The sequence below is a fragment of the Antechinus flavipes genome, chromosome 3 (assembly GCF_016432865.1).
Source record: "Antechinus flavipes isolate AdamAnt ecotype Samford, QLD, Australia chromosome 3, AdamAnt_v2, whole genome shotgun sequence".
In the NCBI taxonomy this organism is placed as follows: Eukaryota; Metazoa; Chordata; class Mammalia; order Dasyuromorphia; family Dasyuridae; genus Antechinus; species Antechinus flavipes.
In genome coordinates, this window is record NC_067400.1 from 567,646,757 (window position 1) to 567,673,988 (window position 27,232).

Here is a 27,232-nt window from a genome sequence, read left to right on the forward strand (position 1 = left end):
AGTCAAAAAAACAAATTTATTAAGCACCTGCTTTGTGCCAACATTGGAACTAGGGCCTGAAATGCAGACAAATACTTAATAGTCTTTTCCTTCAGGCAATTTACATTTTATATTTCCAACTTAACTCCCACATGTACAGCTTCAAGGTTTACAAAGGACTTAAAACTACAGCCCTCCAGGAGAGCACTGAAAGTCTTAGCCGCTTGTTATAACTGAAGAAAATAGCAAAAATAAAACCTTTCTAGGCCCAATTTCTAGCTCTTTCTCTGAGGTTTGGTGGGATCTGCCTGTTCTAAGCATCCCCCAATATGGAGAAGCCCTTTTCTTGGATCTCTGGAACATTAAGTAACTGCACTTACTTGTGGACCACAGCTTATGAGGTTCTCCCCCCCCCCCAAATTCATTAATAGACCCCTTTAACCATTAGGAATAAAAGAGCAGATCGCAATCTTCCCCACCCCCTCTCTCCTTTGCCGCATGAGTGAGTCTGGGGATGTTACTGAGCCATAAATATTTCAACTCAGGCTTTCTCAGGGCGTTGCCAGGGTGATGAGCAGGGGGAGGGGGAGCATTTCTTCCCAGCTGCTCCTGGGGCTGGAAGTAGGATGGCAGCTCCCTCCCCATTAGCGAGCCTTTAATTTAGGCTTGTTTTTTTGCCGGTGGGTCAACCTCAGGGGTGGGGGATGGGGCATGACTCTGGGAATAGCTCTGGCCCCGAGCCGCCTGCTTCCTGCCTCTGTAGTCTGTTGCCTAGGCCCCCGTAAGGGGCCCCAGGGCATCTCAGATTGCCAAAGCTAAAACCAGCTGTGTTGTTGAGGTAGGAGGAAGGCTGTACTAGTATCAGGGGCTTTGTCAGTACAAGGAAGTGAGGAAATGGGCAGATCACACCGTAGAGACCTTTGCCCAAGCCCCCAGCACCTCTAATACACCTGGGCCAGCATCTCCTAAAGATACCCTATTAATAAGGGACCAGCTGGCCTAGGATTTGAAGAGCTCACGTGCCCCAGGTAGTTAAATTACAGAGGAGCTGATAATTTGCATTTACTTGCCTTGGGAAGGGGATTTTCCCCACGATGGGGCAGTCTGAATTGGATCTAGCGTTTTGTAAGTTGCATTTCTCATAAAGACCTACAGGAGATGGGTTTTCATTATCCTTATTCGGGAAATGAGAAAGCAGGAGAAGTGACTTGAAGTCACAGAGTTAGGATTTGAATCTGAGACCTGGACCTTCCCAACCACCACACTCGCCCCCTCCTGTATCCAGGCTGGAATTAATCTTGACTCCAGGATGCTCAGACCTTCCTCCTTATCCCCCCAGGTGGGCCTCTGGCTTCCTCCAGAGTTCTCACTACTTGAGGCCAAATTCTAGGGACCTTGATCTGCTAGGATTTTCGTTCCCTTTATTTCTTCAGAGAAAAATAACATGACAACCCCCTCCATTGACCACCAGGTACTGGGTGGTATTGACCCGAGCTCTCCTTGCTGTAGATATAAACATGAGTTGTTTCTTTGGTTAGAACCAGAGGTAAGGCTGGTCTATTAGCAGGTGGGGGTTGCAAGCCTCCCCTCCCTCCAAGAAGTTGTGCTTTCTGTGTAGCATCCTAGTAGGCTGAGGGAAGCTAAAAGTGAGACATGATGGGAATGAAGGGGTGGGGCCAATGGGGACAATTCCTGGCTACCCACTGCCATCTGGTGGCTAATGCGGGTGCTGCACAAGGTCTGGCTTGCCAGCCACTTATCAGGATTAAATCTGAGGATTTAAGAGATCCTGTTTGTCCTTCGTTGTTAGGGATGCGATGCTATGACATGCGAGTGAACTGGAGTGATGGTGAGGGAGGGCTGCCTGAGCTCACCTGCCTCACTTTCCCCTCCAGAGCCACGCAGGACAACTGGAGAGTTCCTAGGAAGCCAGAAGAGATGGCTCTATAACCAAGCATTAAGTCATCAATTCCTTTCCATTCACATCCAATCAGTTCAGGTCCTGATGATGCATGGATAGAGCCACGGTTAGTCAGGACTCCTCTTTCTGAGTTCAAATCCAGCCTCAGACCCTTAACTGTGTGCTGTATGACCCTGGACAAGTTACAACCCTGTCTGCCTCAGTTTCCTCACTTATGACCTAGATGGGAAAGGAAATGGCAAACCACTCCAGTATCTTTGCCAAAAAGACCCCAAATGGTATTATGAAGAGTCAGATATGACTGAACAACAAAAAAAATTCTACATATCAAAGTCTTACTGTTTCTATTACTGCTTTTTTAGTCTTTAGGCTGTATAACCTAACCTCAGCTCAGTCCAGTTCAACAAATACTAATTACTTATTGGGTATGTTCCTTTCTAAAATTACTTTGTACTATCATCAAATATACATTTGCATATCTATGTACATCTTATATCTACTAGTAGAGATCAGTTCCTTGACATCAAGAACTGTCATTTTTGTCTTTGTATATCCCAAGGCCTAGCACCATGCTTTGCACACAGTGGGCGATTAAGAAATACTTACTGACCTCCAGTAGTTGCTAATATCCTCCAGTAGTACTGAGAGTCAGGAACCTTCCAACCTTATTCCTTGTTCTTTGCCTTGCCTCATTTGCAAAATTAGGGTATTGGACTAGATTATCTAGCTTTATGATCCAGTCCAGTTCGGACAGTTATTTTTCATTGTGTCCAACTAAATTACGTCGTTATTCAGTATGTTAGGTCAGAGACATCTCAGACAGGAAAGGATCACTTCTAATTCTGGCAATTCTGAAGAGACTTCCAGTACCCTGACATTCTCCACCTTCTCAGTGGACCCAGTCCCTGAGTCCAGTCCTGAGCTTGAGCTTCAAGTGACAAGTATGAACTTGGTTTATCATACTTTGTAGAGGAATTCCGGAAGAGGAAGCTTGAGTGAACATAACTGCTTCTCTGGGGTTCTTGATCCCTAAGGGAAATCCTGAGGGGAAGCAAAATTGAAGTCATATGTCCACTTCACTTCCTCCCACCTCCCCTGCTTCCCAGATCATCTAAGGATGTGATTTCAAAGGAGAGGTAAATCTTAAGAGCCCTAGTTGATGTTGAGTAAGAGAGGGGAAATTAGTCTTCAGATGACAGACAAGAAAACTGAGAAAACTAAGGTGTTCTGTTGGCACCCAATTTATCATTTTATGTTACTCAGGCTGCGTTTTTCTGACATGAAGAACTAGAGGCATTGTACTATGGAATGGGGTCCATTTTGAGTGCTGTGTTCAAAGGACATTAGGGAAAGTCCACTGTATCCAAAGAAAAGTGATTACTATGATGGGGGGTGGGAGAATCCTTCTGTCACTGTCATGAGAAATTGGTTGAGGGCATGTTTTATTTGGAGCAGAGAAGACTGAGAAAAAGGACTTGAAAGAGCTGACATAATTTGTAACTTGAAAGGAGAAACAGAAGATCAAGGTGTGGAAGTCAGAGGGAGGGGGCATCTCAGCTCCATGTTATGACGAACTACACAACAGACCGAATTAATTGGGCAACCAAGGGATAATCTTTCACAGAAGGGATTCGAAGGCTGGATCTGTTAAAGCTGTCACAGACTTCTAATGTCCTCTAAAGGAGAGGAGCGTTCTTGACCTTTTATGTTTCTTGGACCCCCTGAGCAATCTGGCAAAAAGCCTACAGACCCCTTCTCAGAACAATATTTTTAAATGCATTAAATTTAAAAAATTACAAAGGAAATAAATTACATTGAAATTGTCACTGAAATTTTTTTAAAAAGTTCATAGGACCCAGGTTAAACCCCTTCTGCACAAAGGCTCAGACCCCCTTTGCTCTTGATGAAGGGCTGGGGGTCTCCTGTGCCATGTAGTGAGTGTGATGCGCTGAGTGGTAGGAGATCTGAGTTCTAGTGCTTCTTGCTGCCAGTGACTGGCCATGTGACCTTGGACATCATCCCTCAGAATTCTAGGAGAACTGAGAGAGCTCCTTAGATCGTCATCGTTTACAGACCAAGCGCCTTAGTTGTACAGAGGGGAGAAATTGAGGCTCAGAGAAGAGAAAGGACTGCCGACGTCACACGGGGGGAGAGGGGGTGTTCTGAATTCCCAGGGGAGCCTTCTTTGACCCTTTGTAAAAGGGTAGACTAGATGGCCTCTAAGACCCTTCCAGTTTATTCAAGCATGCCTTTGGAGATTGTGGAAAGGGAAGGAAAAGAAGAGGGAGAAGAGGACCCTTCCCCAAACAGCCCCGCGGAGGATCCTTTAATGCACGCCCCCGCTTCTCCTTCCCTCCCTCCCTTCTATGCAAATGAAGCAGCAGCACGGGGCGAGAGCGCGCGCCTCAGGCCCAGGCACGGGGTTGCGGTGGTTTGTCCCCTCCCGGCCGCCGTCGCCGCCGACATATTGTCCGCAAGTGCGGCGGCGGCGGCGGCGGCGGCGAGGGGAGCGCCGGGGGTGGAGATGGGTGAGTGGGGCCGAACCGAGGCGCAATGGACCGGGCTGGGTTAGGCTAGGCGGGGACCGGCTGGAGCAGAGATGAGAACCTTGGGTAATTGTAACGCCGAACCACCGCCCTCTTCAGACTCGAGTCTCGCGCCGGGTGTCGGGAGGAGGAAGAAAAGAGAAGGGGTGGGGAAAGGAAGGAGGGGGGCGCGCGCCTTCAGTTTGGGGCGGGGCTTAGAGGGGGCCGGGCCTGGAACGGGAGCGGCGCGGCGGGGGCGGGGCCTCTAAAGTCCCAGAGACTAAAGTGGGGGGCGGGGGAGGTGCTGACCAGGGGGAAGGGCCGGGCTGCCTGCTGTGGGCGGGTATCTTCCAGGCTCCACCCCCAGTGAGTTTTGCTTCTACCCTGTGTTTGGGGGCGCAGGAGGACGGAGAGGCCCCAATAGGACGTCCTACTGCCGAAACCCACTCTGCGAGACGGGTCCGAGCGGCGGGCCTGGGCACGCCTCCAGCTCTTCGGTCACGGGCGTCCGATCCAGGGCTAGGTGAGCCACCCGCTCCCCCCATCCCCGGGGTTCAGCCCAGGGCTGCGAAATGTTGGGGGGTCGAGGGGTGAAGGGGCTGCCCCTGCTCCCAGGGCCGGCACAAGGAAGGACCCACTCTTGTCCTTAAGGTAAACATAACTAACACTTACATGGCACTAACGAGGTGTGCTCTGTGCTTTAGCTACTGTCTTGTTTGATTTTGTTTGTGTAACTCGAGGTGGTTACTTTAGCCAGTCCTGAGGCGAGCCTTTGCCGTGTGGGCTTCGGAGGCCCTTGGGAGAGGCAAAAGCTCGGCTCTCGTTCCAGGCCCCGCCCCCGAACCCCTAATAAGTGCATTGCACAGTGGGAGAGAATCCTAGAGTGCTTCCTGCAGGGGGTGAAGTTTGAATTGAACTTTTACTCGTAAAAGAGGGAGCGAGTTACATCCTAAGCAAAGAGGCAGGGTGCTGAAGGGTGGCTGCCCAGGGCACTCCTGGGGGGGCAGAATGATGTAGCTTATGTGCTTAACATTGAGGAGAATGCTGTGAGATAGGAACAGAAAGGGAGTGGGGCTATGGTGAAGTTTTGACTGAACTCGGGCAAGTCTGCAAAGAAAAAGGTTTATTGTGGCAGTGAGAAAAGTTACAAGGTTGCTATTGCATCCTCCTAGATTGGGAGGGGGAGTGATAATCAGCAAGCACCTACTATTTGCCAAGCATATTGGGGGGGGGCGCTGCAAGATAGAATATCAGCCCTGGAGGCAGGAGGACCTGAGTTCAAATGTGGCCTCATATCCTAACTTTGTGATCCTGGGCAAGCCACTTAACCTCAATTGCCTTGCTCCCGCTCTCCCCCAAAAAAGTGACTTATAAGTAGGATGGTGGAAGAATGAATGGGGGCAGAAGATGATATGAAAGATGTTGGAATTGAATTTGAAAAGATTTATTTTGGGACCTGATTTGATGGGAAGAGGGGGAAAGAAGATGTAATACCAAGGTTTTTCATGGTGAGACCAAGTGAATGAATGGTCATCCCACAGACAGAAATAGGGGAGTTAGAAGAAGGAGCAAGTTTGTCTAAAGACTTTTATTTTAGACATGTTGAGTTTCAGATGCTGGTGGGAGTTATGTGTGGAGATGGCAGTTAGATTATGGATCTCTAGCCCTGAAAACAAGTCAGAATTAGGTGTCCTATAGAAGGTTCTCATTCATATGGATGTAGCTGGGGAGCTCCTTGGAGAGCCCTGGGCCTACACTCCCTGAGACCTGAGTTCAGGTGTGTAGCCTTAGACATTCACCAGCTGTTCAACCTTGGGAAATCACTTCATCTCTCTTTGCCTCAGTTTTCTATGTTGTTGTGTGGATTAAATGAGGTATTTGTAAAAATCTGGCATATGAGTACTTAATAGATGCTAATTTCCTTCCTTCCATATGCTGTCCATAGAGGGACAACTTCTTCCCCTGCCCTGCCCCAGTCTTTTCTCTTGTTCCCCCAGGAGATGGTGGCTCTCTGGTCACCCTTGTCTAATGTTACTCCCCCCCAGGAGCAGCTCGGGCACAGGCATTTCCAGTCCCCCTCTGGCTACTCAGACAGTGATCCCCCTTCGGCATTGCAAGATCCCAGAGCTGCCTGTCCAGCCAAGCATCCTTTTTGAACTGCAGCTCTTCTTCTGCCATCTTGTGGCTCTCTTTGTCCACTACATCAACATCTACAAGACTGTCTGGTGGTACCCACCTTCTCACCCTCCGTCACATACTTCCCTGGTAGGTTCCTGCTCAGCTTGGGTTTCCCATCTGGGTATCTGCCTGGAGTCTCAGCATTCCCTCTCAACTCCAGTTACTACTTGAGGACTAAAACACTACATCCCCTACTTCTCTGGCTCTATGTTTCCCTCACTCAGAACTGAAAGCTGATACTAAGTTGCCCTACCTCAGTTTCCTGGTCTGAAAAATGGGGGATTTGGACAAGATGATCCCTAAGAGCCATTTCAGCTCTGACATTTCGTGTGATTCACTAACATGGAACCTGTATAGGAAGTTGTATAAGGGCCAGATTCCCATAGAGTACATTTTATGTCCTTCTTTACCTGATCCCACTGTATTTTCAACCCATTTCTATGAGGTGAGTAGGACATGAGTTACTGCCATTTAACATGTGGAGAAAACGGGCCCCAAAGCAATGTGTAGTTCAGAAGTCTAGAACCCAAAGCCAAGGGATTTGATCCAAGACTGGGTTCTAAGTTCTCTTTTCTGCCACTGATTTGTAATACCATCATGAGCAGAGTAAATGCCTCTCTTTCGGTGTCAGATTCACCTTTTAAGAATGAGGTAAGTAACCTAGGTAAATCTTTTGGGTCCCTTCTGGCTTTTTAGCTTTTTTTCTATGTTTCTGCCCCGGGAGCAAAGTGCACATCTTTAAAGGGTGCTTGGGAGGGAAGCATTCTGCAAATTCTAAACAGGTCTATAAATGGAGCTTATTGGTGTTGGTTATGGGGAGGAGGGCTCTAAGCACTGCCCTTTTTGATCATTGGATTTCTTTACCTAACAGAACTTCCATCTGATTGACTTCAACGTGCTGGCCGTTACCACCTTGGTACTAGGTCGGCGATTCATCGGGGCCATCGTGAAGGAGGTGATTGCTTTGTAGAGGGTTAGGACCCTTATTACTGTAGAGGGTTAGGACCCTTATTACCCAAGTCTGGATTCTCATCTATTCAATTCTCCCTATTGCCTCCCTCCCCACCCCCTTCCCCAACCCTGATGATGAATGTGTTTCGAAGGTAGCTGCCACAGTTCCTGCCCTAGCCTTCGACACTGGGGCATTTCTCCACAGCCTGATTTTGCCCACTTCCTCATGTGGTTCCAGCCAAGATGTTCCTCTCTCTTGCTGGGCTTGTTTGGAGAAGAGCTAAATAAGTGATCTCCCTTCTCAAGACCTCCCATCAATTCCATGTGCTTCTCAGGGGACAGTTTATTGCTGTATGGACAAACTTGTGCGATTAGGAGAAAGAGCCTTGGGTTTGGATTCAGAGGATCTGAGTTTAAATCCTGATTCTTCTGTATTTGTTAGTACTTGATGAAGTTACTTAATCACTCTGGGTGTCCCTTCCCCATCTTTGAAAGAGTCCAGCTTAGCTTGGATCTCTCTGAAGCTTGTTTTTAATCTAAATCCTGTGGTCAAGGTAAAGGGGATGGAGATCATCTGCTGTCCCTTTTCTCCTGACTCTTTAGGTGTGGGATCATAGGCTGTTCAGGAGGCAGGGAGATGGGAAACTGAAGGATACTCCCAGACAGAGAGGGGACGCATCCTGCCTAATGAGCATGCGTTCATTCCCCCCTGCCAGGCTTCCCAGAGCAGCAAGGTCTCCCTCCCACGCTCGGTCTTCTTGGTCATCACACGCTTTGCCGTCCTCACTGTCACGGGGTGGATCCTATGCCATTCCATCGTCCACCTCTTCAGGACATACTCCTTTCTTAACCTCCTGTTCCTCTGTTACCCGTAAGTAATCCTTTGCCCTTTCTCAGCTCTCACTCTCCTTGCAGGGACTCCTTTATAATCTTCTCTCCATTGAAGAGATATGAAAATTGAGACCCAAGAAGTACTCTAAGACCTCTCTTAAGTCAAGGTCAGGGGCAGGATCTGCCTTGGGCCTAGACCATGGTGGAGGGTGGAAGGGGAAAGATTGGATAAAGAGTTGAAGCAGGGGGGTCCTTACAAGGAGGCAGTGTGAGGTAGTGGGAAGGACATTGGACTCACAGGGCTTCGGGAGGATGAGATGAGGTCAGGGACATCAGGACCCTTATAAATATCAGTTTTTGTTATATCCAGAATCAGATGATCATAGTTCTCATCCCAGTAGTGGGACCTAATTGGGATGACTAGCATTGGGCCAGTCACTTCACTTGATCTTTGTTTTTTTAATTTGTAAAATTAATGTTTAGGGTTAGGTGGTATCTAATGTACCATCCTGTACAATCATGACTATCCCTCCAAGTCTACTCTCCCTCCTGCCCCAGGTTTGGCATGTACATCCCATTCCTGCAGTTGAACTATGACTTTCGAAAAACAAACCTCTTCACCCAAGTAGCCAACATTGGTCCTCGGGAGGCAGGAGGCAGTGGGGGCAGCCCTCCTTCCCGGAGCCGGGACTACCTGACGGTTCTGAAAGAGACGTGGAAGCAGCACACGCAGCAGCTGTATGGTTCAGAGGCCATGCCCACCCACGCCTGCTGCCTTTCCCCTGATCTCATCCGCAATGAGGTGGAGTTCCTCAAGATGGATTTCAACTGGCGCATGAAGGAAGTGCTGGTTAGCTCCATGCTCAGTGCCTACTATGTGGCCTTTGTGCCGGTGTGGTTTGTGAAGGTAGGTACAGCAGACGGCAAAGGTCGGTGCTTCTGTGTAGGAAGCTTCTTGTGTGCCCTTGGGCTGGTCTAGAGCTAACTAGTCATTCAGAGTTCTGGTGACCAAGGCCAAGTGGTCAAAACCAGCCTGTAGGGCTATGAGGAGCTTTAGCTCAAACTGACAGATGAGAAGACTGAGGCTCATAGAAGGGAATCACTGAGCTAACCAGTCAGTGTCACATTAACCAGCAGGGACTCCGCAACTTCCCTGCCCCTAAAACTAGCTCTCGCCTCTCTGCCAGGACAGGATCCCATCAGACAGCTCTGGTCATCAGATCCTTTTTTAAACTAGATTAAGGGCAGAAAATCAACTTACCCGGATCTCAGCCAAGCCTTGGTCAGGGTGTCTCATGTCTTCTCTTTTTTAAAAGAGATGTCACAGAGTTACAAAGCTAGAACCAGAAGGGTTCTTAGCAATCACTTACTCTGAGCCTAAAGAGACTAGGTGGTCTGACCAAGTTAATACAGTACGTGGCAGAGCTGAACTCAGGACCAGGGGCTCCAAGTGGAGCCTCCAGATGGAGGCTACATTATTTTCTAGTAGCCACTCCCATCCACATCCCCCTCCAATGTTTCCTTGTGATCAGGGTAAATTTAAGCAGAGTCCAACCCACAAAACAACTTTGTCTGATGGTGCATGTGACACAACAACATTGTATGTTTCACAGTCTATTCTCTTCACTCAGGAAGAGAATTCTGAAATTTCTCTGAAACATTTATGAGTTATCATTTACATTATTATTTTACTCCATCTTTTATTGTTCTCTTGGTTGTACTTTTCCTGTTCTAAATCAGTTCATACAAATTTTCCCACATTTCTCTGAATTCCTATCAATGGGCAGCCAACTTGTTTCAAGTTTTTTGATATAATAGGATGCTGCTGTGAATATTTTGTGCTATATGGGCTCTTACTTTTTATTACTGACCTCCTAAACCCGGTGGTGGAATCACTGGTCTCAACTTAGTGATCTTTCTTGCATAATTCCAGTCTTCCAAAACAAAGGAACCTAGTTCAGAGATCCACCAGCAGTGCAATAGTATGGTTGTCTCCAGATGGCTTGTCCAATACTGACTGCTTTTCATCTTTACCAGTTTTCTGGACATGAGGTGAAATATCAAACTGTTTTAATTTGCATTTATCTGATTATTGTGATTTACAGCATTTTTTCCTTATGGTTCTTGTTGTTTGTATTTTTCCATATTATCTTTTTGAAAACTATTTCCATCCTTTGACTGTTCAACATAAGGATTAACTTCTTTTTTTTTTTTTAATAATAACTTTTTATTGATAGAACCCATGCCAGGGTAATTTTTTACAGAATGATCCCTTGCATTCACTTCTGTTCCGATTTTTCCCCTCTCTCCCTCCACCCCCTCCCCCAGATGGCAAGCAGTCCTTTACATGTTGAATAGGTTACAGTATATCCTGGATACAATATATGTGTGCAGAACCGAACAGTTCTCTTGTTGCACAGGGAGAATTGAATTCAGAAGGTATAAATAACCCGGGAAGAAAAACAAATATGCAAGCAGTTTATATTCATCTCCCAGTGTTCTTTCTTTGGGTGTAGCTGCTTCTGCCCATCTTTGATCAATTGAAACTGAATTAGCTCTCTTTATCGAAGATCCACTTCCATCAGAATACATCCTCAAACAGTATCATTGTTGAGGTATATAATGATCTCCTGGTTCTGTTCATTTCACTTAGCATCAGTTCATGTAAGTCTCGCCAGTCTTCTCTGTATTCATCCTGCTGGTCATTCCTTACAGAACAATAATATTCCATAACATTCATATACTACAATTTACTCAACCATTCTCCAATTGATGGGCATCCATTCATTTTCCAGCTTCTAGCCACTACAAACAGGGCTGCCACAAACATTTTGGCACATACAGGTCCCTTTCCCTTCTTTAGTATCTCTTTGGGGTATAAGCCCAGTAGAAACACTGCTGGATCAAAGGGTATGCACAGTTTGATAACTTTTTGAGCATAGTTCCAAATTGCTCTCCAGAATGGCTGGATGTGTTCACAATTCCACCAACAATGTATCAGTGTCCCTGTTTAAGGATTAACTTCTAATCATAAATTTGTCAGTTGCCAAAATGCTTTAAGTGTAAGATTAGAAAATTTTTTTTCTAATATATTTCTCTTCTTTTAGTTACATTGGTTCTACTCATACAAAAGCTTTTAAAATTTTATAAAGTCAAAATTTCATATTTTGTTTTTTGTGATGTATTCTTGTTTGCTTATAAATTTTCCCCAGCCATAGGTGCTGAAAAGGTGTGCCTCCTTCTCTTCTCTTCTCTCATCATTTGTTTATAGTGTGGCCTTTCTGCAAAGGACAGTTATTTATTGTCACATTGTTACGGTATCTCAAGTTCTTCTTGATAGACAAAGTAGAGAGATGTGAGCTAAATGAGGGTTAGAGTTTGAATGACTGAACATATATAGATGAGTTATTAGTGGGTCAATATAATCTTAAAAGAAAGATCTTTAGGTGGAGTGCCTTAGAGAACTTAACTTGGGCAATTTAATATTTCAGTCTTGGAAAAAGGTAAATATGATGGATGCTGTATCAGATGTGAAGGTGACACAAAGCCAAAGAGAGTTTATCCAATTCTTTCAACAATTGGGATTCAACTAGATCTGTACATGCCAGAACTTTTTTCTAAATTGAATAAGATGAAATTTAGTAGAGATTGATATAAATCATACTCAGGGGCTCAACAAAGTCAGTTTCACAAGGAGCTGTGACAAGAAGAAAAAAACTAACCCCTCCCCCCCAAAAAAAAAATCATTGAGAAGATATAGTCATTGTTTCCTCTGAAGAAGAGCTGGGCTGGGGGTAGAATGGATTAGGATTTGTTTGTTTGTTTGTTTGTTTGTTTGTTGTTTGTTTTAAATAACTTTTTATTGACAGAACCCATGCCAGGGTAATTTTTTACAGCATTATCCCTTGCATTCACTTCTGTTCCGATTTTTCCCCTCCTTCCCTTCACCCCCTCCCCCAGATGGCAAGCAGTCCTTTACATGTTGAATAGGTTACAGTATATCCTAGATACAATATATGTGTGCAGGACTGAACAGTTTTCTTGTTGCACAGGGAGAATTGGATTCAGAAGGTATAAATAACCCGGGAAGAAAAACAAAAATGCAAGCAGTTTATATTCATTTCCCAGTGTTCTTTCTTTGGGTGTAGCTGCTTCTGTCCATCTTTGATCAATTAAAGCTCTCTTTATCGAAGAGATCCACTTCCATCAGAATACATCCTCAAACAGTATCGTTGTTGAGGTATATAATGATCTCCTGGTTCTTCTCGTTTCACTTAGCATCAGTTCATGTAAGTCTCGCCAGTCCTCTCTGTATTTATCCTGCTGGTCATTCCTTACAGAACAATAATATTTCATAATATTCATATACCACAATTTACTCAACCATTCTCCAATTGATGGGCATCCTTGGTAGAATGGATTAATAAGGAAAAGACATGTAAGCTGAATATAAGTCAACAGTGTGAGAAGGGGAAAAAATGTCTAAAATGTGATCGAATAGCTGATAAGCGTCTGATAGCCAAAGTATATAGGCAACTAATCGCAATATAGAAAACCTCAGAGGGCCATTTCTCTTAGTGATCTCATCAGTTCCTGTGGGTTTAATTATCAACTCTATGCTGAGCATTCTTATGTATGCTTATCCAACTCTATCCTCTCTCCTTACCTCAAGATTTGAATTCTAACTGCCTCATCTCAAATTTGTTTTCTTATCAACATCTTAAACTCAACATATCCCAAGCTGGGCTCATTTCCTCTCACTCCAAACCCATCTTCCTAACTTCCCTATTAGAATTGAAGGTTACCATTATTCTCCCAGTCATTCAGACTCAAAACTATCATTATTTCCTGAAGAGAACTGACTCCTCATTCCCTATTATTTTCCATCCAATCTATTTTCAAAGATTATTGATTTTATCTTTGCAGTATCAATCAGGACATGTCCCCTCCTCTCTTGTGACACTGCCCTGAGGCAGCCCTTTGTCCCCTCATGTTTGGACTCTAACTGGAGCCTGCTAGTGAATCTGCCTGCCTCAAGCCTCTCCAGTCCATCCTTCACTCATTTATCAGTGATCTTCCTAAATCTCGGGTCTAACCACATCACTTCTTGTACCCACGGTCAGTGGTATCTCATCACCTCCAGGATCTGGTATAAACGTCTTCATGTTGGCATGCAAAGCTCTTCCTAATCTGTGCCCTTCACACACACACATACATACAAATACACACCTTTTTCTAGGTTTCTAAACCTGACCCCCTTTGTGTCCAGCTATACTGGTCATCTTCCTGTTCCTCAAACAAGATACTTCATGATCTGACTCTGGACATTTTTACTGGCTGTCCCCCATGCCTGGAATGCTCTCCTTCATCTTCACTTTCTGAGGACACTCTACCCCCCTCATGTTCTCCCTTCCTTTCCTCCTCCCACTTCTACCTCCCTCACTTCCTTCAAGTTCCAGCTAAAATCCCACCTTCTACCTAAAACATTTCCCAATCTCCATTAATTCTAATGTCTCTGTCTATTGATTATTTCCAATTTGTCCTGTTTCTATCTTATTTGTATATAATTGTCCACATGTCACCTAGCTGCTCCTACCTATAAAATGGGTATGGTTAAATAAAGTGTGCTAACTGAGCATAATGGAACTATTACTATACCACAAAACATAATGACAGAGAAGCATGGGAAGACTTATGAACTGAAGCAAAGAGAAGTAAACAGAACTGAGAAAACAATATACACAAAGACTATGACATAGTAAATGGCAGAATAACATCAGTCAAAACTAAATGCTACAAAATTATAATGACCAAACATGGCCCCAAAGAATAATAAGAATCATAATAATATCCACTAGCATTAATATGCAAAGCAAACTTATTTGAGCCTCACAAAATGAAGTATATGCTATTTTTTTCCCTCATTTTAGAGATGGGGAAAAGAAGGCAGAGTAAGCGATTTGCTCAAGGTCACACAGTTAGTATCTGAGTCTTAACTTGAACTCAGGTCTCCTGACTTCCCAGTCTTTGTACTCTATCTGCTGTGCTGCCCAGCTTCCAAAGAGGAAATGGAAGGCTTCTTTGCAGAGATAGATCATAGATGTCAAAAACAGCTTGTTATGTCAGGCTTTTTGATATATAGATCAATTCTACAGAAACTCTTTTCTTTTTTAAAAGAAATATTATCTATCTGTGAGACCCTGGGCAAGTCACTTAACCCCAGTTGCCTCAGCAAAAAAAAGAAAAAATATATTCATTATTATAAAGGGTGGCTCTTTGGGAGAGGGAAAGCTAAGAAAAGTAGTGAGATACAAAAACCAGAAGATATCAATAAAATTTTATTTTAAAAGATAGGTCAGTATTGTTGAGGCAGCCAAAAAAATGAATCTGGGCTGAATTAAGAGCATCTCAGTGTTCAGGACTAGAATTATAATAATTCTGCTGGGCTGGGTCATATCTGGAATACCATAGTCAGTTCTAGGAACTATATTTTAAGAAATACATAGACAAGCTGGGGGGAAGGGGTACCTAAGATGGTGGGGTAAACCCCAAGGTTATAGAAAGAATGAGTTCTAGAGTGAGAGGGAGATGGTTAGCAAGGACAAGAGAAGGTTTGTTTGAGACAAGTTAGCTACTTACTAGTATTTAAAAGATCACCCCTTGCCTAAGAAATTAGATCAGTTCTGTTTGATCCCAGGGGGAATGGAGGGAAGAGGCAGACTGAAGGTAAGGACAGATTTCCTACCAGAGCTTCCTGGAGATCTTTGGGCAGAAACTGGGCTCATCTACTTTGTTTTAAAAGGGATTCTTGAATGTTCAGGATTGGTTAGATTGGCTGCCTCTGAAGTCCCTTCCAGCTCTGAAATTTAGTAAATCTAAATCTCTAGTAAAATCCAAGCTAAAGATTTACTATCTGGAAAAAAAAGGAGATTCCTATGGGAAAATTATTTTCTCCTTAAGAGGAGGCCTGGGAGCTAATAAAGAGGTAGGCCCCAAGAGGATGGATCTCTCCTCTTTCTAATGCTTTCACATTTCCCCCTTCCTTTGTCTCCCTCCCCAGAACACCCATTATTATGACAAGCGCTGGTCCTGTGAGCTCTTCCTGCTGGTGTCCATCAGCACCTCTGTGATCCTCACCCAGCACCTTCTGCCTGCACACTACTGCGACTTGCTCCACAAAGCTGCTGCCCACTTGGGCTGCTGGCAAAAGGTGGACCCTGCCCTCTGCTCCAACGTGCTTCAGCATCAGTAAGTGGGGGTGGGTGGTTAGCGGGATGATGCCAAAGCTGAAGGGAGTTTGGTCACCACTGACGGATTGTGAAAGGGCATGGGCTCAAGCAGGACTTAGGGCTGTGATCTCCAAAGTTATAGAAGGAAGGACAGAAAAAGCTCCCTCTCTGAAAGAGACCCCTAAGAACTCCCATTTTTAAACATACTGTCTTTACCTAACTAGGATTCTCAGCAGGCAACTTGGCAGAAAGATCACTGGATTTAGGTCCTGAGGACCTGGGTTTTAAACTCACTTCTGCTACGGTGTGACTCTGGGCATGTCACTCTGCACCTGAAAGTTTTAAGGTCCTTTCTAAGTTCCATAATAATAACAGCTGAATTTGCTATAGTGCCTGCAATGTGCCAGCCACTGTGCTAAGCACTTCAGGATTTTTTATCATTTGATCCTCACAACAGCCTAGGAAGAAACTGAATCTAGTAAGTGTCTGAGACCCAATTCTCCTGCCATTGTGCCACTCAGCCCTGTATAATCTGTGGAAACAGGAGTAGACTTTTTCTGCTTGGCCCCTGAATTAGGAATGGTGGATTAAGCTCTGAACATCTGGACTTCTGTGTTCAAATTCCTCTGCAGACTCAGACTTGCTGGGGTGAACCTGGACAAGTGCTCTGCACCTCAGTTTCTAAATAGGTAAAAATGAGAGGGCTAGACTTGGTGGCTTTTAAGGTCTCTTCCAGATCTAAATCTGTGATGCTGAGCAGTTATTGAGGAACTTTGCAAAAATGAACTACCTGCCCCAGGAAGGAAGGCACTCCAGGAGTCTGGTGGAGGCTGAGGGAGATTCCTGCTGCTCTGAGCATTTCGATGACGCTCTCTGAGGACCTGCACTTCTGCAGTGTACTGATACGCTTATTTTACAAAGAATCTCCCTGTCATCATCATCTCCCTTTCTTTAGTCCTTTGAAGTCTGAAAAACCTGTTCCTCACAGCAGCCTCCTGGAAGGCAGCCTGGATATTTCTGATGAGGAAGAGAGTGCTAAGGCTTTAAGTGTTCAAATACATTTCTGAAACAAAGTCTGAATCCAGGTCTTATACCTCCCAGTCTAGATTCTCAGCCAGTATGTCCTGCTTCCTTTAAAGAGTTCACTTCCATGTCTCATTCAGTGTCACCACCACCATAATCTCATGCCTTATTTAATAAAACAAAGCCATCCTGGGCTGCTGATACATGTGTATAGTCAGACCGAAGCTTTGCTGGTTCATTGAAAAACGTAGAGTTTCTTCTTCTTAATTTTGGCACTTCTGGATTCCAGATATGAACATATTTTAGAAGAAAAAGTTTGATCCGGATCTTCGATACTCAAAAAGGACGATGACTTAAAGTCTCATCCCGAAGGGAGGACTACCCTCGCCCCAGGCTCCCTGATCTAAGTGGACACCGTGGAGGGAGCCTCTCTCCACCATTATTAAGCACCTGCTGAGTGCCAGGTGGATAGAAAACAAAGCCACTCTAATCACAAATGGTTCCCATTCTACCAGGGCAGAGGACAAGTACATGTAAATCTCTACATAAACATAGTGAAAAGAATAAATACAAAGTAAAGGACAAAGGTTCTCTCAAAGAAAGCAGGGCTAGTAGTTGATCACTTAGCAGAGGGTTGTTCTGGGAAGTGGAGGTGAGGAGTTTGCACATTCCAGAAATGTGGAATGGCCATTTCAGAGGTGTGGAGATAACCCCATGGAATGTTGCATGGGAAGAGCTTGGAGAAAACCAGTTTGGCCAGGATGTGGAGAGTAACGTACAATAGAACTAGATAGGTTGGGATCAGGATGTGAAGGTTTTAAAAGCAAAGCAGAGGAGATTTTATTTGATCTAAAGACAATAGGGAGCCATTAATTCAGATCTACATTTTAGGAAAATCCCTGTGGCAACATTGAGAAAAATGTAGTGGAGTTGGGGGGGGGGGGGGGGACTTTGAACAGGAGACCAATTAGGATACTGTTGAAATAATCCAGGCAAGAGGTAATGATAGCTGTGTTTTCAAGTAAGAGCATAGGGGCCAGTATGAGATATTGTGGAGACAGAAACAGCAAAATTTGGCAACTGATTATCTAAATGGAACGAGATGTTGAAGAGCTGGGATAATGTCACTGTTGCAGCCTGGGAAATTGGAAGATAGTGGCACCTTCAACAAAACAACATTTGTATGTGAAATTTAAGAAATAACCAAATTCATCTTAGGTCAACAACCTTTATTGCCAAATGGAATCTATTTGGAATGGAGTTAAAGATAGCTTTATTTAAAAAAAAATAACAGAATAGCATTTGGAGGGGAGGTGTGGATTTTGAAGCAAAGGTAATGAGGATGAACTGTTTTCACGATATCCACTTTGAAATGTCAGTAAGCAGCTAGTGACCTGGGACCATAGTTTCTGGAAAATCAGTGGGTCATTGGCATAGTGTTGATCATTAAACTACTAGGAGCTGATAGGGTCACCAAGAGAGCTTGTGAAAGGGGAAATGGCTCATCCAGGTTTAGGAGGAGAACCAGGAAATGTCACAAAACCCTAATGAGAAAGGTGGATGGTGTATCAGATGTACCAGGTAGCAGCAAAAGGGTGAGTGAGGACTGAAAATATGACAGTTCAGTGACCATTGAAAGCTTTTGAGAGAGCTGTTTTGGTTGCATGATGAGATCAGAAGCGAGGCAGGTGAGGGGAGGAAATGGAGGCACTGGATATTGGCAGCTTTTTCTAGGAGTTTGAGAAAAAGAGGAGAACTCCAAGGTGATTGCATGGGATAATAGTAGGGTCCATTGAAGGCTTTTTTAAGGATGGGGGAGATGGGGACATGTTTGGAGGTAGTAGCCAGGAAGGAGCCAGTGGGTAGAAGGGGCATGATTGAAGCCACAGTCAGCTGAAGAAGACAGGAAAGGATGAGAGAGAGCTAAGGAAGGAAAAAGAGATTGCCCTTGGCATTGAAAGGGGCCACTTTATTAGCAAAGACTAGGGAAGTTATCTCAAGCAGTAATTTGGAGTTGGAAGGGCAGAGGGACACAGTGTGAATTGAGAGATCTCAAATCATCCCTGCTATGAAAGACCTCACAGTCAAACAGATTCTCAAACTTTCCACAAAGCCATTGAATACCTCGATCCCTGATAGAGTCCCGTTTTCCTTCTTTGTGGAGTCAGAAAAACCTGGACTCACTCAAGTGCTCACCATACTTCTCAGGAAGGCAAGCACCTTCTTGCTGCTGATCCTTTGGCAGAGAAAGGTTCCCTGAAATCACCAGTTTGGAGCTCTGAGAAAAGGGGAGGATGGGATCTCAGATCTGGAAGGGCCTACCCAGGGCATTCAGGCTACCTTATTCCTGCTCCTCCTACAGTGTCTGCTCTGGAAAGCCTCCTACATTCAGTAGGTAGTTATTAAGTGCTTGCTCCTGGATCGCTCAGGCTGCCAATATACAGAATATAGTATGAGAGCAGTGTGCCAATCCAGGGGATCAGAGAAGACTGCCTGGAAAATGGGGCATTTCTGTTGAACTTTTAAAATTGTAGAAATTCAGTAAATGGAAAGGGGAAAAGGGTACAGACTTCAGTCAGGAAAGCAGGAAGGATTTCAAGAGAGAAGCAGTTTTTCATTACAATATATGAAATTGTATGAAAAACTAAGAAGAATCTAGATTATCAAGGGCTTTGAATGCCAGGCAAAGCACTTTGAACTTTGAACTAATGTCTGTAGTCAGTAGGGAGTCATGGAAAGGTTTTGAGCCGAGGAGTGACATAGCATTGTCTGTACATAAAGCTTTATTCCAGCTGTGTGTGCCAGTACATATAGACTGGGGAAAGGAGGGCGAGGGAAGACTGCTGCAAGGCTCTTGTGCTGGGTGTGAATGAGGCCTTCGGCCCCAGACTGGGCAGTGTAGATAACAGCTATTAGTGCCACTTAAGAGCATTCATTCCATCATCTTTCCCCTGCTGTGTTACACTGCCAGTTTGTAGGCAGAGTTGACAGATACCTTAGTAGTAGGCCAGCCCCTGGGCCATGTAGGTGAGCAATAAGAGACATGATCCGGCAGAGAGGTGGAGCCATGAGCCAGGCGTCCTCCCTCTTAGTCTAGCTTTACATCAATGGCCGCCGACCTTCATCCCAGCATCAGTGCTTCTGGGGCTTTCCTCAGAGATAGGTCACAGGCTGCAGGCAGCAGGGACCTGCTCTGACAGGACGTTGCTGGACTCTTCCCCCTAGGTGGACAGAAGAGTGCATGTGGCCGCAGGGTGTACTGGTCAAACACAGCAAAAATGTCTACAAAGCCATTGGCCACTACAACGTGGCGGTGCCTTCAGACGTCTCCCACTTCCGCTTCCATGTGAGTGCCTTCTCTACCAGAAAATGGGATTTTTAGGGGTGGGCTGAGTGGAACGGGGCAGACCCCACTACTTGGGAGGGAGAGCCAGGCTCTACTCTGATTCTGCTGTGCTGAGTGCCTCCATCTTTGGGGCACAAAACCAGATCAGACCTTCAGGAGGCTATATTCTATTGTAGTAGATCTGCACAAGTAAATATAATGCAAATGAATATATTGTGAAGGCAGAGAGGAGATGTGAACAGGATGCTTTGTGAAGAGAGCAAAGGGAAAGCTTCTTTTCCCTGGGCATCCCAGGAAATTTTTCTGGAGGAGGAAGCATCCTGGCTGGGTCTCTGTCCAAAGAACAGCTTGTGGAACATTAACCCCTCCCCTCTGCTAGTTTTTTTTTAGCAAACCACTGAGGATCCTTAATATCCTTCTCTTGCTGGAGGGAGCCGTCATCGTCTATCAGCTGTATTCATTGGTCTCCTCTGAGAAATGGCACCAGACCATTTCTCTGGCACTCATCCTTTTCAGCAACTACTACGCCTTCTTCAAGCTGCTGCGGGACCGGCTGGTGCTGGGCAAGGCGTACTCCTATTCAACTAGCCATCGCCAGGCCGAGCACAAGTTCAGCTGAACTGAGGCTGGCTGGGCCACTTCAGGAGGATGGGATGGGACTGGGGGGAGGGAAGAAAAAAAACAACCAACAAAAAAAAAAAAAAAAAAACACAAAAAAAAATCAGAGCTCTGTATTTTTGTTACGACTGCTTCTTTCTTTGATAACTGATGTAATTAAAAGGAGAAAAGAAATGACATATTTTTGTACTCCCAATGACCTGTGTCTTGTGGTTATTATAGGGTGGAGTCAGGAGAAGGACTTCTTCAGAGAGCTGAATCCTAGGGCCCAGTAACTTATGACTGCCGATACTTCCATTGAGGCAGTTCTGTTTCAGACATTCGTGTGTTTCCATTTTTTAGGAAATAAGGCCAGATTCAAAATATTTGGATTGGAATGGGCTGCTTTGGTAGATAATGAGTTCCTCTATCATCAGAGATCTTTAAGCAGAAACCAGATGGCCTTGTGTTTGGGGCAAATTTTAGAAGAAGGTTGTTATTTATGTACAAATAGGTTGGACTCGATAAGAGCTAATATGCCTTCCAATTCTTGAGATTCTGTTTGTAATCAGTTGTCATTAATTCCCTAGGTGATTTTTAGCAGGTCACTTTCCTTCTCTGAGGCTCAGTTTTCTCATCTATAAAATGAACAGGTTAGTCTAGATGAGCTTTAAGAATCCTTCTAACTAGCATCATTTCCTGAACATTGAGTTCCTGTCCTAAGAGTAATGTGGGGCATATGATCATATTAAATTAGATATGTATATGTTTCATGTGAATTAATTTTGTTTTGATAACTTCTTGACATTCTTTGAGATGATTGTATACACACAGGTGTTGGAAAAGCAGTTGAAATTACTGCATTACAGAATAGATGTGTTTCTACAAACATCATTGGTTTTAAATAGCAATGTGGCAAGGATACCAGATTTGGATTTGCAGACCTGGGCTTGAAACCAGCTTGCTAAGTCATGTATCTCCAGGCCCAACTTGATGATATGACAGTTAATCAACAGGTGTTCTTAACTTGGGATTTGTGAATTGACTTTTAAAAGATTTTTGTTACAATACCTGTTTCAGTATAATTGGGTTCCTTTTTTAGGGATAGATGGGTAGCTGAATTAATAGTTATATATTTTTACATATGCACATTTATTTTTGCATTAAAAAATGTTATTCAGAGAAGAGATTCATAGGTTTCACTGCACTACCAGATGAGTCCATAACAACAACAAAAAAAACTTCAGTTAGGAGAGGATATCCTTTCAAATTCTAAATGCTTTACTGAATGAAAAAAGTTATGCACCTATTGTGTATCTAACATGGCTAAGTAATAGTGATTTTTAAAAAAGTGACAATCTGTCTTCAAGGATCTTAGGTTATAATGAGGGTAGATAAGTGGAATGGTAACCAAGGAAAGGTAGTTTGATTTGCAAAATTAAATGGATGAGCAGTTGATTGGAATATCCTGCAGTAGCAGTGATTTATTTAGTTATGGTTGTGATGGTGTAGTTAAATAAGAATCTGCCAATTACAATGGTAGTTATTACATGGGATGAGCAAGTTTTATATTTTTTTCTTTTGACAGCAATAGTTATGAGTGTGCTTCTGTAGACAGTCTGAATTGAAGCCTCTGACTTTCACAAGATAAAATTGGATGTGACTGATTTCTCCATTTTTACTTAGTTGTCTCAGTTGAATGCTGAGTTCTGTGTCACAGACATGTGTTTTATTTGTTTCACATTCTGACATTTTGTGGTTTTAAAGATTGGCTATCTCTCCTAGGAAATATGTAAAGATCAGTATTCATACATACACATAGACAAAGCTCTTAAAGATGACTGTTAGCAATATCCCCATGGTTACTGATATCATTCAAAGATCATTTAAGTTCCTCCAGGAAATGCACACTCACCAAAGCACAGAACAAAAGTGCTGCTAGAAAACATCACCAAGAAGTAACAAATTATTATTATTATTATTATTTGGGGAGGCAATTGAGGTTAAATGACTCGCCCAGGGTCACACAGCTAGGAAGTGTTAAGTGTCTGAGATCACATTTGAACTCAGGTACTCTTGACTTCAGGGCCGGTGCTCTATTCACTGCGCCACCTAGCTGCCCCAAGAAGTAACAAATTATTGCTGCAAAATTGTCCAATTAGATGAAACACGGAAAAATCTTCAGAGCACTAAGAAGACCCATTTTTTAAAAAGGGGTTCATTGTTGAGAGGAAGAGGAATAAAACTATATATGAGATAATACAAAGATTAGATTATTCAATATTGAAAAAAGATCACTTTTACCGGTTGCAAAACCATTGTCAGAAGTCTTGATTGAGCCTGTAAAATTGAGCATTTTTATCAAAAGTCTTAAAATATTCTTTTGAAAAATTTTTTGTTTGTTTTTTTTTATTTCCGGTGAAACTTGGAAGGATTGTCCCTATTCAGAGAATAATGAATTCTAATAAGTATATGACATTGAAAAATAGAATATTTTAGAAGTGTACAAATTTCAAAATGGGAAGAAAATAGTACAACATAATATTACACTAAGTCACACATCATGAAAAGTTAAGAAATCTATCCAAGAAATGGAAATAAGCTTATTTTAAAGGCATAGGAGCTCACCTGCCTCACATCTAATCGGTAAGCAAGGAGACACTTGGAAAAATGAACTATTTGTCAAAGATATGGTTCCTATCTAATGGGATAAAAGTTGGTTTCATGATGAACTGATGTGTCAAAATCTTGTGAGCTCAATGCCAAATCGTGCAAAACAAGGAATTGTTAAAGTGGAAAATTACTTAACACTGTAAAAATATAACACGTCTATACTCTGTCCCCATTAATTTCCACAGAACCCTATTCTCTGAACTTCCATTTCTTTATTTAAAAAATCTTGAACTGGCTTAATGATCTCTAATGTTCCTTCTAACTCCAAAATTCTAGGATTTACTTTTCTCTGCATGTTAAATCATGGTTCTTCCAGTGATTTTACATATGAATTAGGGGAGTGTGAAAGGCGATGGAGTGAAGAGGCTAATAAGCATCCTCAAGAAATAAAACTAGCTTTCTATAAAAATTTGGAAATATTTTTCAGCACCACATCTGGAAGAAAAAATTATGATCTGAGAGAAAATAATCTTCAATGTAAGCTGGAAAATGAAGATTTTTTTTAAAAGGACTAGGATTGATTTTTTAGTTTGAGTCCATGTGTTCCCCTGTTATTCATCAACCTTTGCAGTTCAAACTGGTAGCCCTCAGTCACACTCCTGTTCATTCAACCTACGGCAACTTTTGAGGCCCCAGCAAAGAAAGTAAAGTGGCAAAGTCGGTGAGTGTTACAAATTGGCTCTTCTAGGTCACTGAGGAGGAGGCTTGATAGACTTTTCAGTCCCCGTGTTCTGGTTAGTTATTTTTTCTCAACTTTGTTCAAGATATTAAAACATGATCCATTTTGCATTACTTGGGGAAAAGGAGGAAAAAAGATTACTTCCTATCTTACCCCCTCACTTTCTCAAACCATTCCCTACCTCCTCAAGCCACTGGTAATCTCAGGCAAGCATTAAAAGGGCTTATGTTGAATTTAATAGTGAGGCTGAGTAACTGGGTTCATTAACTCAGCAAACCATTTCAAGCAGAAAAAGGGTAAAGTTAGGAATTGGAGAAGTGGAAGGGGAATAGTGAAAAATAGACGAATGCAAGCAATCATCAAAAATTTTTTAAAGCATCTATTAAGTGTCAGGCATTGTGCTAAGAACTGGAGATACAAAGAGTCAAGACAGCTTCTGCCCTCAAGGACTTTACAATCTAAGACAGCAACATGCAAACAATAGTATACAAATTAAGATACATAGAGAATCTATATGTGGCTCTTCCTGATCTTGTGGACAAACGATCATGGGGCTTTCTTGACAAAAATGTTGGTTTGCCATTTCCTTCTCCAAGGGACCTTTTTGTCAGGCTAACAGGTTAAGTGAGTTGTCCAAGAACACATAGTCCTCTATCCCCTGAGCCACCAGCTGCTTCTTATAAAGGATAATTAACAGAGGGAAAGCACTAGAATTAAGAGGGATTGTGGGGGAAGGTTTCTTGTACAGCAAATAATGTGTCAGAACAAATACAGAATAGTGTAATGGTGTTAAAAGTGCCCAGCAATTTATCAAACAACTAGCCTATATTGATCGATTGATATAGGCCAGTGCTAAATGCTGGCACTGGGTAAGCAAGAAATTCTTGTAAATGATTGTTGACAGACTGATTGAATCAGAAGTTCGAATCCTGTGGCTGCTTTTTGACCTTGAGCAAGCAGCTTATTCATTTTATTTTCTTCGTTTCATTCTGTCCTCCTCTTGGTGACCCCATTTGGAGTTCCCTTGGCAAAGATATTGGAGCGATTTGCCATTTCCTTCTCCAGCTCATTTTGCAGATGAAGAAATGGAGGCAAACGGTGAAGTGACTAGTCCAGGGTCACACCGCTAGGATGTAACTTAATAAGTACTGATTGACTACATCAGGGCTTCTTAAACTTTTTCTATTTGCGAGCCTTTTTCCTCCAAGAAATTTTTATGCTACCCCGAGTATATAAAACAGGTATACAAATCACACATTTACTAATACTAGATCATAATTTTGCAACCCCCACATCAGTTAGATGACCCCCCAAGCATTTGGAGTAAAAAGGAAGGAGTTTAAATTCCAATTTGGAAAAAGTATGATTCTCAGGGAGCTGAACTTCTAGTTCTAAACACTAAGAGCCTAAGAAAGAAAAGTGAGAATGAAATTAGCAAACTACCCTTGTCTCCCTTTCCCCTTTCCACACCTCCTTCTCCCTCCCAACACAGTTCCACTCGTTCTCCCTGCAGGACGCGGCCCCTTTAAGCTCGCTCTCGCTACGTAACTTAAGTCGCTGAATTCGGAGCGCGTTCCAGCGACGGAGCGAGGCTGAGGAAGTTTGTCCACTTGGGGCCGCCGTCGCGCCGCGCCGCCATATTGTCCGCTGGAGCCGCCGCCGGAGCCGCCGAGGTGTCCTGGGAGAGCGGAGCTGCGCCGGGATGGGTGAGTGCGCGCGGGGGCTGAGGAGGTCGGGGGAGCCGAGAGGCCTCTCCCCATACGGGCTGAAGGCACGACTCTGGAGGCCTGGGCCGGGTGCCGGCTGAGGAGAGCCTGGGGCCCTGAGGCCGCGCCGCTGGCTCGGGAACAGAGGCGGGGCTGAGCCGGAGCCGAAGCCGGAGCTGGAGCCGGGGCCGGGGCGGACGCCCCTTCCTTGCCTGCCTCGTTTTCTTCCTTCCCTCGAGGTGGCCGCGGACCCCTCCCGGAGCGCTGACACCTGGTCTCGCAGCCGCCCGGGACGTCCCGGCCAGGGGAGTGGGAGCCATTCTCCGGCCATTCCTTCTCCAACCTCCCGAGGGAAGGGACGAGTTCTCGCTTCTCTGCTCCTCGCCGGACAGGAGCCTCCGTGGGGCGGCAGCGCCAGCTGCTCGGCTCGGACCTTCCGGCTCCTTCCTTCGGATCTCGTCCGGCGCCTACCACCGGGCCCGGCACATGGTCGGCGCTTAATAAGTGCTGCGTCCCCTCCCCAGGAGACCTGTGGCTCTCCCCCGCCCCCACTCCGTCCGTCCTGCAGCCGCTGCTGAGCCCTGGGAGCGAGCTCTGGCTGGGCTGAACTCGTTCGGCCCCCAGGCCTGAAACCCGGGGGGCTGGTGCCGCGCTCCGCCTGGAGTCCGCAAGACTCGAGTTCGCATCCCGCTTCTGACCCCGGACTAGCCTCTAGCAGCCTCATCTATGAAATGGACAGAACCCCCGGGGTGGTTGTGAGGATAAAGATGAGATATGTAAACGTGGTATAGATGTAGATAAATAGACGCACAAATCTATATACTCATAGACACAATGTATACATACACATATACATACGTACATTTACATTTAATGTTGTTAAGCATACATACACACACACTGGTTTTTTAATCCACATGTTATAGATAAGGAAACTGAGGCTTGTTGACTTATCTGGGGTCACCTTCTAGAAACTGCCTTCCCCGGACTCCTAGCTCATTAAATGTGCTCAGGGGAACTGGATTAGCTGTAGCTGGGGGTCGGTCCCCCGAGTCTTTAACTCCGATTGGTCCCATCGCCGACATTCCCCACACCACTTAGGGGAACTCATCTTCTGGGGCCAAACCACTGTCCCTTGTATTGTAGCCGGAATGGTAGGTGCTTGTTTCAGTTTGAACGGACCAGGCAAGAAGTCAAGGGAAGAAACTAGTGCTACACAGCATTAGTGGTAGCTGGGACTTGAAAGCAGATCTCTTGGCTCATACTTTGTTTCAGAATCTGAGAAAGAAACTTGTTTGTGTTCTTAGCCCAGCTATAAGGTGGGGAGACACTAGTATCATTCTAAAACGGATCTAGGGGGTTTTAGTGGCCCGCAAATTCAGTACAAGTTATTGGTGCCTTGTATCAGCCCAGAAAATTAATCCCTTTGCCTCTCCCCCTTTTAAAATAGGAATAGCTTCTGAGAATATGGAATCTATATATATCTATCTACCCTCATCAGACCTTATATGTGCAATATTGTGTTTAGTTTTGGATACTACTGTTTAAGAAGGATACTGATTAATTGAAATATGTCCAGAAGAAAAGTCATCTA

At 44.2% G+C, this 27,232-nt stretch overlaps 2 protein-coding genes across 4 annotated transcripts in view; both read left to right on the forward strand.

Moving 5' to 3' along the window:
- The first annotated feature begins 4,032 nt into the window (after positions 1-4,032).
- On the forward strand, positions 4,033-20,797 carry TMEM39B (transmembrane protein 39B). Of its 3 annotated transcripts, none has more exons than XM_051987811.1 (9): positions 4,033-4,428; positions 4,828-4,948; positions 6,471-6,690; positions 7,475-7,558; positions 8,271-8,425; positions 8,944-9,292; positions 15,446-15,633; positions 19,863-19,983; positions 20,363-20,797. In XM_051987811.1, the coding sequence occupies exons 1-9, from the start codon at positions 4,113-4,115 to the stop codon at positions 20,600-20,602; spliced, it is 1,794 nt and encodes a 597-aa protein (XP_051843771.1). In that variant the 5' UTR covers positions 4,033-4,112; the 3' UTR covers positions 20,603-20,797. The 3 variants fall into 3 exon arrangements, with proteins under 3 accessions (XP_051843771.1, XP_051843773.1, XP_051843774.1); XM_051987813.1 differs by having other exon boundaries at positions 4,396-4,512; XM_051987814.1 differs by lacking the exons at positions 4,033-4,428; positions 4,828-4,948; positions 6,471-6,690 and adding an exon at positions 6,697-7,048.
- Positions 20,798-25,527: 4,730 nt separating this feature from the next.
- Positions 25,528-27,232, forward strand: part of KPNA6 (karyopherin subunit alpha 6) — a 61,512-nt gene continuing 59,807 nt past the window's right edge. Inside the window, exon 1 of the mRNA XM_051987824.1 lies at positions 25,528-25,638. Coding sequence (XP_051843784.1) covers positions 25,635-25,638 — 4 coding nt within the window. The 5' untranslated portion in view covers positions 25,528-25,634. The remainder of the gene's footprint in view (positions 25,639-27,232) is intronic.

Bases quoted from the DNA above. Each gene is read 5' to 3' on its own strand.
- TMEM39B (XM_051987811.1), top strand. From the start codon at position 4,113: ATGGCCTCTAAGACCCTTCCAGTTTATTCAAGCATGCCTTTGGAGATT. The intron at 15,634-19,862 runs GTAAGTGGGGGT...TCTTCCCCCTAG, and splicing joins TCCAACGTGCTTCAGCATCA to GTGGACAGAAGAGTGCATGT. The intron at 19,984-20,362 runs GTGAGTGCCTTC...CCCCTCTGCTAG, and splicing joins TCTCCCACTTCCGCTTCCAT to TTTTTTTTTAGCAAACCACT.